The sequence below is a fragment of the Stegodyphus dumicola genome, chromosome 8 (assembly GCF_044657685.1).
Source record: "Stegodyphus dumicola isolate Sdum_Otavi_A_Nest chromosome 8, ASM4465768v1".
NCBI classification, from domain to species: domain Eukaryota; kingdom Metazoa; phylum Arthropoda; class Arachnida; order Araneae; family Eresidae; genus Stegodyphus; species Stegodyphus dumicola.
This window is the reverse complement of record NC_140775.1, coordinates 68848573-68861321: the sequence shown is the minus strand read 5'-3', so window position 1 is coordinate 68861321 and position 12749 is coordinate 68848573. Positions and strand designations below refer to the sequence as shown.

The 12749-nt window shown below is 30.8% G+C and overlaps 1 protein-coding gene across 2 annotated transcripts; it reads right to left on the bottom strand.

Moving 5' to 3' along the window:
• Positions 1-1412: 1412 nt before the first annotated feature.
• Positions 1413-12744, bottom strand: LOC118179514 (glutaredoxin-2, mitochondrial-like). 2 transcript variants are annotated; one of them, XM_035348689.2, is made up of 3 exons: positions 12446-12744; positions 6492-6596; positions 1413-1658 (listed from the first exon to the last, which is right to left on the bottom strand). In XM_035348689.2, exons 1-3 carry the CDS (start codon positions 12569-12571, stop codon positions 1536-1538), a joined length of 354 nt encoding a protein of 117 aa, XP_035204580.1. In that variant the 5' UTR covers positions 12572-12744; the 3' UTR covers positions 1413-1535. The 2 variants fall into 2 exon arrangements, with proteins under 2 accessions (XP_035204580.1, XP_035204579.1); XM_035348688.2 differs by having other exon boundaries at positions 12437-12733.
• Positions 12745-12749: the final 5 nt, after the last annotated feature.

Here is a 12749-nt window from a genome sequence, read left to right as displayed (position 1 = left end):
GATTCTTTTTGCTTTCTTCCTTAGTGAAGTAATTTTAATAGCCATTAATATGTTTGCTTCCCCAAAAAGTATAACTCCCTGCAAATCCTTTTTGTGTAGACTATACTTTCTTACACCCATTTGCTTGACAATTTTTTGTTTTTTGTTTTTTAATATTTAAGGACTTTGGACCATATACAAAGTTCTGAGGTTCACTAAATTAATACTAAATACTTAATTAATACTAATAGTTCACTAAATTATACTTAAAATTGCCATCAAGGCAAATAAACTTACTACGGTTATTCTTATGGTAGGGGTAGGAAATACATACAATAGGCCAAAATAAAGTCGGTAACAATACAATAACCCAAAATACAATAGGTAGCAAAAATTATCAAAGTGAGGGTAAGCATGCATTATGGGATTATTGGTAGTGGATCACTTTGGAATGAATGTCGATGACTTTGATTAAGTGTAATAAAAAAGCTCTATAAATCCACATTCAATTCCTACTCATAGCAAATTTTTTTTGTAGGATTTTATTTATATATTTAGATTTTCCCTTTATTATTTGATTTTCTATCTCCTTTTTCTGTGTATGTGCATCATCGCATTTTAAATATCTTTACAATTGCAGAAGTCTACAGCCCTACTTAAAAGTGAAAAAATATTTTTTGAGTTCATTACTCTTCTAAAGCTTAACAAAACAATTATATAACTTAATTAAAGGTTATGCAATAGAACTGATAAATGAAACATTTTCATTATTAGTACTACTTTTAATAAAACAGACCAGATTGCCCCCTCTAACAGCCAAACTTTCCTTCCTTTGCTTGAATTTATAATTTCTTCTTTGAATCACACTTTTTAAAATACTGTTAACAAGTTAAAATAATAAGGGAAAGATGATATTTGACAAAAAGCCTTTTTGGATGTTTAAACTGAACAGCCCAATTAGAAAAATATCTTCACATTTTGAAATACTAAATAAATAAAAATAAGAGAAATTTTAAATCCTCAAAATGCTATAGTAATTTGAAAATAAATATACTTATTGCTATATCATTCCCACAATCCCATATTGATAAGGAAATATTATTCAGATGATTATTTTAAATTGGTGGGACCCAGAATTAGCTAAGCTGCTGCAGGCTCACAGCACCATATGTTAGATAGGTTAGAAAGTGCTGTCTCATTACTACCTGTGTCCTTTGATGGTGGTAAATGACTTTGGAGGTCGAATGATGTCTGTGTAGGAACCAAACCCTGTATCATTAATCCCAAAATGCCTTTTACTTTTGCTGATATTACTTGGCACAAGCACTGACCGATCATCAAGGCCACTCTGAGTATAGCAATTAGCATTATTACACAAAGTATAATTAAGAACTAAATAAATGGAATAGTAATATTTAGTACAATAAATAAGATTTCTTACGTGTAAATAAAATACATTTTAATAAATTATTTTACAAGTATAAATAAATAATATTTGACAGTTTTACAATTATCACAACAAAGTTTTGGCTAGCTTAGAAATGGAGATTTAATATTTATTGAGGAAACTGTTTTCTATTGCATTGACTAATTTTTTCCATCAGCTTATTTTCATTATATAACTTTTCAGATTCTGAGGCACCACCAATGCATTCACCATTAATGAACACACGAGGGACCTGAAATAAAATTATATATAATAAATATAAAATACCTTATATTATGTTTCACGAAAATATCTTAGAATAGTAAATATTTTAAATTTATTCTGTTTACTGCAAGTAAATATTTTATATAATTAAAATGGAGCACATTTCATCCAATTAAAATACTATATAAAATAGATAAATATTAGCCCTCCTGCCCAGAGATATGCATTCAATTTGCAATTAAAAAAAATAATAATAGTAAGGAAAGTAAGCCTTTATTTTCAACTAACAGATACCAAATACAATACTTTCAAGGCTTACGAGAGGTCAAATCACTGCACACCTGAGTCTGATGTCTGCTTGTACGTGAGCTTTGAGAACTGCACTAATACACTGCCATAATAATAAAAATAATTATATAAGAGAAATTACGCTCAGTCATAAAATGAGAGCCTTCAACATTATCTTGTATGAAAAGGGTAAAAGGAACAATTGTAAAGCAGTAATATATTAGGCCTCTATTTCTGACCAGTACTCATTCAACATGCTCTATACTTAACATATGATTATCCATAAATTTTAACATTAATTTACCGGAAGGGTTTAATTGCTATTTTATATTTTAAAACAAAATAATATAAAAAACTGTAATAAAAATTATATGTAATTAATAAATGTACATTTTCTTTCTATTCATACTTTTTTACTCAAACTTGCAAATCGTGTCAACCTGGTTGCGATAATACGTAAGTACCCATTTTACTTTTAATGACTTTGCTCATAATCAATTTCTACCCTTTTTTTTTTATTTCTACATTATAACAATATTCCGTACTTCTTTGCTATAGTGGTCCCCAACCATATTTGGCAGTTTTAGATTTTTGCAAAATCTCAGCTATAATTTCTCCAAGCTTGTGAAGTGCAAATGCAAAAATAAACTACACAATATATAATAATACTCACATGTCATTTCTTAAGAACATTTTTAAGAATCCTTATTATTTTATTATAGTATATAATTGTTCCAGTCAACTGCAGCACTTTTAAAATATTAAGTTGCTTGTTACACCCTTTCATGGACACCATTCATAGACGTTCATGAAGTTCTACTCAAGAATAAATCTAATAGCAGCAACAAACGATATTCTGGAACCACTGAACTAATTTCCAACACGGAGGCCCTTCTTTTGAAAACCTCATCAAAAATGAATAACATAAGAATACACAGCAAAAGCAAAAGTGCTAACATAGGAGTACATAGTGAGGTATAAAAACATGCTGCCAATGCTAATATACAATCACGTGAAGAGTCATAAGAACACGCAGCAAGATTTTGGTGAGATATCTTGGTTAATTGGTGATTCAATCTCAGCGGTTGCTATAACAAAGAAATACCAATATTCACTATCAAAATATTAAATATTTTCTATACTATACTCGAAACGAAATTTTATATCCATTTTTCTGTACTAATAGTTCAAAATTATTTTATTCATTTTTTTACATTTAGCTCACTCCTAAAATAATTATTAAAATTTTAAAATAATTCAAAGTTTTTTTAAACAATAATTCAAAAATATAATTATTAATAACCTTCCCTAACTAAAATAATTACAAATCTTTAAATTCATTACTTAATTTTATTAAACACAATTACGAAAAATTAAATCTTTGGATACCATAAAATTTTAATCATTTTCATAAAATAATTCTAGATTTTTAAATGCAATATAATAAGAAAACAACATTACAGATTTAAATTTTCAAAATAATAACAATGATTAGCAATTTCTCTATTATTATAATATAGTTCTAGTTGCACTAATTAGAACCTTCCATTATTATTATTCAGTTTATAACATAGTGAACATAACACTAACGATGTGACGTTAGTGAACATAACACTAACGATGAAGAGCGGAAGTGAAAATAAATTATTGCACACAAACTTGAAGCACATTCTTTAACCCTCTTGAGTACCATGACTGGCTTTATCCGGTCATGAGATTTTTTGTCACTTGTTATATATTAGCTTATAATTTAAGATAGTTTGCTTTCTTACTTTCATTAATAATATAAATGCCATTTTGATGAATGTAAGTTTATGAGAATAGTGACTAAAATAGGTAAATATACACATTTAGCTAATAAAGGATCTTTAAATACAAGTCTTCATGACAGATCCAAAAACCCGGGCTGCTCAAAGGGTTAAACAGGAATTAACGACTTTCAAAAACAATGAGACTGCATAGTTGGAATGTTCATTTACTGTATCTTTGAAAACAATCATCAAAACACATTATGCTGGGATTAAATGTTGAAGCACAGACTTTTTCACATCTGCATGTTGAACAGATCAAAAGTTATCATATGCATGTAAGAAAAAAAATAAAATTAGTTTATCATTGCAAAGCTTAACTCCTTGTTCATTCACATACTTATTGGAATTTTCTACATAAACTGCAGTCTAAGATAGGGCTACATAGATAAGCTTAACTTTTGATCAGGATTTCTAAGACAGATGATGCCCTTTCAACTATCTACACTCTTTTGCAAAACAATCGAAGCACCATGAAGGAAGAGGTTGCTTTTGATGAAAGTGAATATGTGCATAGCTCATACACAGATAATAAAATGATTAACAAATCAAGGTCATAGTACCTGTTCATGGCTCACAATCACCCATTGAGTATTGAAATTACTAATTGGTAAACTGCCAGGTGGTAGAGGCTCCTAATGTCATCCTGCGACATTTTGATGGCCTACTATGTCCCAGATATGTTTGATTGGTGAAAGGTCTGGTGACCTTGCTGGAGTATCAACAGCATGGAGACAGTCCAGAGATATACGAGTGGTATGTGGCCTGGTATTATCTTATTGGAAAATGGCCCCAGGATGACGTGCCATGAAGGGCAATGCAATCACGTTTGAAGTCGTCTGAAGCCGAACAATGTTATCAACATATCGTTGAGCTGTTAAAGATGTACAGAGGATGACCTGCTGTTATAAGAAATAGTGCCCCACACCATCACACTAAGGGTTATGGCTGTATGCCTTTGTAAAACAAAGGCTGATTGGGACCACTGGCTCCGTCTTCTCAAGACACGGACACGATGGTCATCTGCTTCAAGAGTGAAGCGAGATTCATCGCTGAACACTATACAATGGCAGTCTGATGGCAGCCATGATGATCGCCTGTGACACCACTCCAGATGGCTCTGCCAATGTTGTGGGGTCAAAGGCAAACATCTTAAAGGTCACAGTGAGTGTAATCCCACCTCAGACAAGCACCGTGAGATGATGGATGGTACCATGGTAGGTATAGACATGGTTGTAGTGTGTTGAATAGTTGATACCATTGGGGTGGTTCGAGCCTGGGGAACAATCATCTTATCTTGCCTCGCATTTGTACTCCTTGGCCTTATGCCTTCATTTCATTGTCAATTTCCTTTGAAGCAACCATTGCTGCCAACATCTTTGCACAGCAGTGTCTGTACGCTGCAGGTGGTGGCCTATTGTTCGGTATGACCATCCAGCTTCCCGCAACCCTAAAGTGCAACCACATTTGAAGTCATTTAATTCGATATCGTCGATATGACATCTTTAGTTGCTTCATTACGGAATTACAATGGCAGCAACAAAAAAGGATAAATTTTCCATATCTGTTACTGGTTTTATACTTTGTGAATTGTGGACTAGAAATGCTAACTATGATAACAATTCCTGTTCATTTGCCTTGAAACTTTGATCATTTGCATGTTCGATCAAGATGTTTTTGCATACCCAATTTCGTCACAATAGCAAAAGTCCTTCTTGGTGCTTCGATTTTTTTTTTTTTTTTTTTTGCAAAAGAGTGTATAACACTGTAGGATAAATGTAGAAATATTACATTTTGCAAATATTGATCCAGACAGCAAACTTGCCAGCATTGCCATATATATATTAATTTTTATTACTGGCACACTAATACAGCCTTTTAAAAAACATTTACATTTTTTATATTGTTGTGACAGGAAGAAAACAGAGGCACCATTGTCTTAACAGCAAGAGAATCAAAAGCGGCATGCATAGTTATCCAATATGACAGTTTATTAAAAGAAAAAGTTTCAGTTTATATTCTGAATTAGCTACAACAGCAGCTTTATACAAGTCATATGTGTGGACTGATCTAGAAATGATGGAATGCAGAAAAAGTTATTACAATTTTTAGAATAGAGAGACGGAATACCCAAACTAAAAATATGAATTAAGGAGCTATTGCTAATTTAAAGCATAATTTATAGTTACACATATTTTATCTCATACACACAAACATATATCTAAAATATAAAAAAATATGATCGCTTTGCTCTGCGCGAACAGGCAACCTCGAATTAACTTTCCGCAATTTCAGGATCTTTTCCCTAGACTAGTACTTTTGGGAACATTCTTGCACGTTATATAACCGATAATATAAATACTGTATGCGCCATTTTTCATCAGACTGCTCACTTCTACCGCTGCTACAAGACCTTGCTGCTGTTCATCCCATCTTTTTCTTCCCTTTGTTAGAACAGTTATGACGTAGAAAGTCTAAATTTAATCTTATTTAGTTTAAATCACTATTGAACATGTAATTTGGAGAATTTCATCTAAAGCCAAATTGATCTATTGTAAGAAATAAATAAAGATGTGGAATCTAAAAAGCTAAATCCTTCTTTGTCGTCATTTTGCAGTCTTCCACTCAGCCATAATAACACCCGGACTATGATGTAGTTATATTGTCAAGCTTTGTCATTACTGTGCTTGTCCGCCAAAATATTACATATATACATGTACACATACATAAACTGGGAAAAAGAAGTAATAAAATTCAATACTTACTGTTCTAGCTCCTGTAATTTGATGTAAAGCATTCTGGAGACTATTTCCATCATCTCTCTTATCAAGTTCAATTGAAAGATATGCAATATTATTATCAGTAAACAACTGCAAATGATAAAAACATTCATTCAATTTAATTTTACATACAATGACTTTTAAATATATGACCAAAAAAAATTTTTTTAAGGTTTGATTTATTAGACAAAGTACTCTAAGGCTATCTGCCAAAGGACAGGTACCCCTGATAGGAGGAGTTTCGATGGAAACTGGTTCATATTTACACTAAACATGTGAAAAATAACACAAAAACACCTACAATGGCTCCCAAAATGTTTGTATACTTTAATAATTTGTATGAAAAGTCCTGAAGCCTGGAATTCAATTCGAATATAAAGCCCATTATGATAATGTATGATTTTTTATACAGTAAGCAAGCAAAGAATAAAGGTTCTTTGCTTGCTTACTTCATTATATTTTATTTCATATTTAAAAATAGCTCGTAGTCATAAGGAAACAACTAAAATTGATCATTTTTATCATTTAAGAGTGGAAAATCGACTCAGGATATAACTATATTAGTAAATTTATACCCTTCTACAGTGCAGTATGTGACAAACAATTTAAAGAAGAAACTTGGATAAAAAATAAAGTAAGAAGGGGTTGTCTAGCAAATTTAATTCAACCTGATCAGAGATTTATTGTTAGAATATCTGTGAAAAATTCACTTTTGAGTGCTGCAAAGCTTTCTACATAATTGACTGAAAAATTTTCTACTTCAATTTCACCTGAACTGTTCGATGACTGGATTACATAGCCGATCTGCTCAAAGAAAATTTTTTGTAAGTGCAAAAAATAGAAAGCTCGGGATTTCCTTCATAAAATCAATAGTAAATAAGCCCAAAGCATACTAGAATCATACCTTCTTTGCAAATAAAAGCAAATTTAACACTTTTTTTTCTCCCTACTGGACTCATAATTGTATGGAAAAGAAAAATGAGGAACTTAATCTTTTGAGGCCAGGGCTTTGGTAGCAGTAAAAGCCTTGAAAGGACGGGGAATCTTGAACTGAATTCAAGATTCAAGAACTTTTCCCCTTTTAAGAAATCACCTCCTATTTGCAACAAAGATTCTTGTGTGTAGTTTAATGGATTCTCAGAGAAGTGCATCTATGTCGCAAAAGGAAGAGAACTGTGGGGATTAGTGACCAGACTTCAAGATGCTTTTTGTCACTGAGAGAAAGTTTCATATTACAGTTGTTCTGGATTGAGACTACTGGGATTTGTGTAAACCTCCGTTGAAGTAAAAGCCATTTTTTATATTATAGGACATTACTTTCATTTTTATAAAATTTTGGTTTGAATTTTAATTTACACTGCAAAACTATGTGTCTTTACTAAGTGGTTATAATAATTATTTCTATTGTATTATATTAATATTATGTCAAAAAATATTTCAACTATTTGATTATTTCCTTGGACAATTTAAAATTTAACCAGTCTTCATCTCGATCTTTTTTTTTTTTTTTTTTTTTACTGTTAAATGTCCTTTAATTTAAAATTTGTTTTGGTATATATTATCTTTGAACTTTCTTCCATACAGGGAATAATTAAAAAATAAACGCTTAAAGCTATAGAAATGATTAAAAATTAAAGTTCAGTGGAACTGATAAAATTATGCTCTATAGGCACAATGAAATTTTAATTTTACATAATTGTTCAAAATCTGCTTGATAAGATACTATTTAAGGACGAAACTTTCAGAAAATTCGAATATAACTGGTTTAATTAAGAATAATTTTATTTTATTGTAGGCTGTTAGTACTGCAAGGTCCAATTACATAAGTGCTACTAATTAAAATTCAGTTCTTTTCCAAAATTAATGCATAATAAAACAGAAGCTCAAAAACTGTTTCTTAGAATATTTTAGTTTTAAAAATTTGAAAAAAAAATTATTTAATCATGTACCATTTTATACTGTTTATTGAAAATTAGTAAGTCATATATTTCAAGTATTAAGAATAGAATGAATTTAAGTCATTAAAAATGTCAAATTATTTAGTATGCAAACCCATAATTCAAAATGTAAATTTCATTTGTCTTTTTTTTTCCATTTGTCTAAAACTAAATTCTCAGCCTCACTAAGGAAACGTGTTCACTCGGGTATCAAAATTTAGGTAATTTCTTAGTGCAAAGAGTTTTTCAAATTGAAGGGAAAAAAATTTTTTGTTATGCATAGTGTCTGCAAAAACTGGGGACAAAATTACACGATAATTAGTTGTTGTCTTCAATACTGTATTATGTTATTCTATATTATGCTAAATAATTTAGCACATTAAGAGAAATTTCCAGATAATTTCAGGTACCTGGTCGGCAAAATTGTTTGAAATCGTCCTTGCATGTGAATTTTTCTGTTTCCTCCATTGTTTAAACCAGTTCGTTTCAACTCCAGACTGTCTTTGTAGCAGCTTCGACATCAACCATGGCAGCATATTTCATATGGTGGAATTTAAATTTTATGATATATTAGCAAGTATCTTTACTTGCAGTCATTCAAAAAATCTTCATTGTCAGGTCATGCAAAATCTATACTGACAAACTTGAATTAACTGTTTTTCTCTTTTTTATTGAAAATTTGGCAGCTATGCATTGGTTTCATTAACACCTCGGTCATTATGCTGTCGTATCGAAACTATTTCATAAGTGAGTGCCGAAAGTATGCTCTCAGGAATTTGTCTTTGAACGTAGTTGCTGATATATGTCTAATGAATGAAAAAGGCAATCAATCACTTAAAAGGTCAAGGTTCAGAAATTCAGATGGGAAACGTGTTGTCTTAGAACAATGATTTGTACATTATTTGAGAGCTTTTACATCCTGTTTGTAATCATCTTTTACATCCTGCAATATACCATGTTGCAATATACTATATGCAACTTGAATATTAGTTACGACTTATTCATAACAGATTTAGTTATGACTAAGCTTTTAATCATAACTAAATCTTTGTCTTAGCTATGGGATTGTTTTGGAGAATTAGTTAAGTTTCCTTCCTTGGAAGCAAAGCTGGATGTCATTTACCACTGTAGAGAAAATTCATTACAGAACCATACGAGGGTATCATACTAAAGTGACAAAAGCATTTTGCATCAAGACAATACATTATGATAATGCAGCTAGCAAAAATCAATGACATTTGTAACCAATAAGTTTGTGAAACTACAAAACTTTTGCTTCCAATTCACTTTGAAAAATGAATTGCACAACTTGAAAGACAGATATAAACATCATTGCATTCGCTTTTTATTGAAACAGTATGTGATAATGAGAAAAATATTTGAAATTTTTAGAACAAAGCTGTGTAACTGATAAGGAAGTAACAAAATAAGCAGATGGGGTTAGTCTAAGGAACAAGGAAAACCACATCAACAACATTTGAAATTTGGGTAAAAGTTCACAATTGGGTGCCCCTTGTTTTTGGCGATTCTTTTTTGGCACAATTTCAAAATGGCTGCTATACAAAACCAAAATAAAAAGTCAAAGAACTACACAAACTCTGTGTCCATGTTAACATTGATCTATTTTCACTTTAAAAAAAAAAAAATCCCAGAATTGCAAACTAGGCATTGCGTACTGCCTTAAATTTGACCATGTACACATCAATCTATTTTCATTTAAAAAAAATCAGGAGGCTAAAACAAAGTTAAAACTATCATTGTAACCATAAATGAGGTTTCATCGCCAAAATTTTAAAAAAATTTATCGCTAATCGAAGGGGCACCCAATTCTACACTAGAGCTGGAATTTGAATATAAAAATATCTTGAATATGTATGAAATATCAAATGTACAAATTATTTTATTTATATCACGATAACTAGATATTAAAATGATGTAAGCAACCTTCCAATCACATAAATATATATTTTTTATTTTGTATCTTAATAATTCATCACTTTACATAAATTGTAAATATCTTCGTGTGCAATGCATATCCTCCCTCCATCCATCACAAACCTTTAAATTATTCCTTATTTAAAGAAAATAGGGTTAATCTTCGGATTATGGTAACTTGGTGATTTTTTGGCGACCAACCCTGCTACAGCAACCTGCTAGTTTTTTTTTGACGCCATTTTGCGCCAAGCATTGTATGCATGTGCTTTTCTGAATCTTGGCATTTCTGAATCTGGACTCTATAACAGAGGAGTACGTTATTAGCAAATGTCTTAAAATCCATCATTTTATCTTTTTATTAATAAGACTTTTTCCCCCTATAGGCTTACTAATTAATGTTTAATTTTTTATATTATCAATATCAAGTGACACAGGTTATAGTCACTGACACCTCATGAAATTTCCCATATTTTGATCTGCTTCTGTGTAATAACTGTACAGAATGTTTAGGGAAACAACTAGAACACTTCCGAAGTTTTAAAACAAACTTTCAGAAGAAAAAAAAAAGTTTGAAAAATGTAAAAAATTATTTATTTATATATACTTTAAGTTATATAAATATTATCTTATCTCAGCAAAAACCAAAAGGAAAATTATTGCTTTTATGTCCTTTGCTTTTTCTGCTTTTTGGTCTAAAATCTAACAATTTTTCTTTTATGACCTGAAATCTATAAAGCTCTAAAATCTACATAACATCTGAATGCAAGCTGTATGGATTTCCATCTTCTTCTGCACCTGCCTTGTTACTTCTATGCAATCCTAAAAGAAATTTTGGCACTTTCTGATTAATTACAACCCCATCAAAAATCCGCCAACTTGTTGCTGACTTTGTTGTTTGGATATCTTTATGTCTACTTCAATTATCTATCCAGTCACATATTTTTTCCCATTCATTAAAAAACAAAACGCTTACTTTTTTTTGAGAAATCTTCCTGAAATATTTTATGCAGTTGTTCTTCTCTTGTTAACAGAGATATGTTTTCATTAAAAAAGAAAAATCAGAGAATTGAACAACCTTGACATTATGCACTGGCCACAACTGCCTGAGAAAATTTGAAACTTCAGTGTATACTCAAACAAAACTTTTAAACATAGTTAAAATAAAAGAGGGCAAACTTTACAGTTTCCATATGATTCATTACAACAATAAATGTACTTAGTGAAAAAAGAAATACTAACCAGAATAATGTCGACTGAATTTCAGAAGTGCAAATCCACGTGTACTCTACTACCTATGTGCTATATGCACAGCTTGGTTACCATATAAATAGTCTTAGTGCACTGCCTCAGCAGCACTTTTGATACTTTTCCTGTCATCGGGACCGGAATCAGAGATGTGTATGCAAATGCATGTATGTATTTACGTACATATGTCTGGTTCCAATAATTAAAGTGTAACACTTTTTTCTGGCCTTTCAGTGGGAATGCAGATAATCAGAAAATATTGAAATTTTAGTCTTCCCCCCTTCTCAAATTGGAAAACAATCTATATTTTAGATTCTGTTTCAAAGATTTCAAAAAAAACACACGACACTTTTCTTTTTTTCACAATATTTTGACTAATATACAATTTTTTCATCACATTAATTAATATATTAATCAGACTTTCTACAGTTTGCTAAAATATAGTAGCCTAAAATTGTTCTTAAAACACAAAATAAAGAATATTTTCTGTATCAAAAATGATTAAAAATTTTCTCTTCTCCTCAGATAATTAAACTATATTAGTTAAAAACTAAGAAACACATATGGACGAATTCCGTACAAAAGTACAGATCATGAGACACAAAATGGTGGCGCTAAAATTTTATAACAGTTAGCATTGGTAGGATAAATTTAATATGGCATAAGCATGTGAGAAGGAATACCGCATGGAAATCAAAAGAGGCGGTTTAAAAAAAAACTTAGCTAAATCCATTTAAATTGTTTGACAAATAGTTTTAGCCATTCTGCAGTTGTTCATATTAACTTTACTACAACTATATATGCCAATATTACCTTCTTTACCTTCCTACAGTAGACGCACTGAGTTTTTGAAAATACAACAACACAATTTTTATTAATTAAATCTTGAATAACTTTGTTTTCGGCAGTATACAATAATTTTTGCGGCGAACTGGAGAATGCCCCCATAACATTACTTGTAAATTCGGCACAATATTTTTAAAATTCTTGACCCGATGAAGATTTTAGCTTTTGTTTGTATAAGTTTAAAATACAGAACAACAAACGAATTCAGCTACCCAACTCTCGTTCCAACGCCTAGCTCAAATGTAAACATAGAGCACAACTTTTGTTCACATTACTTGGC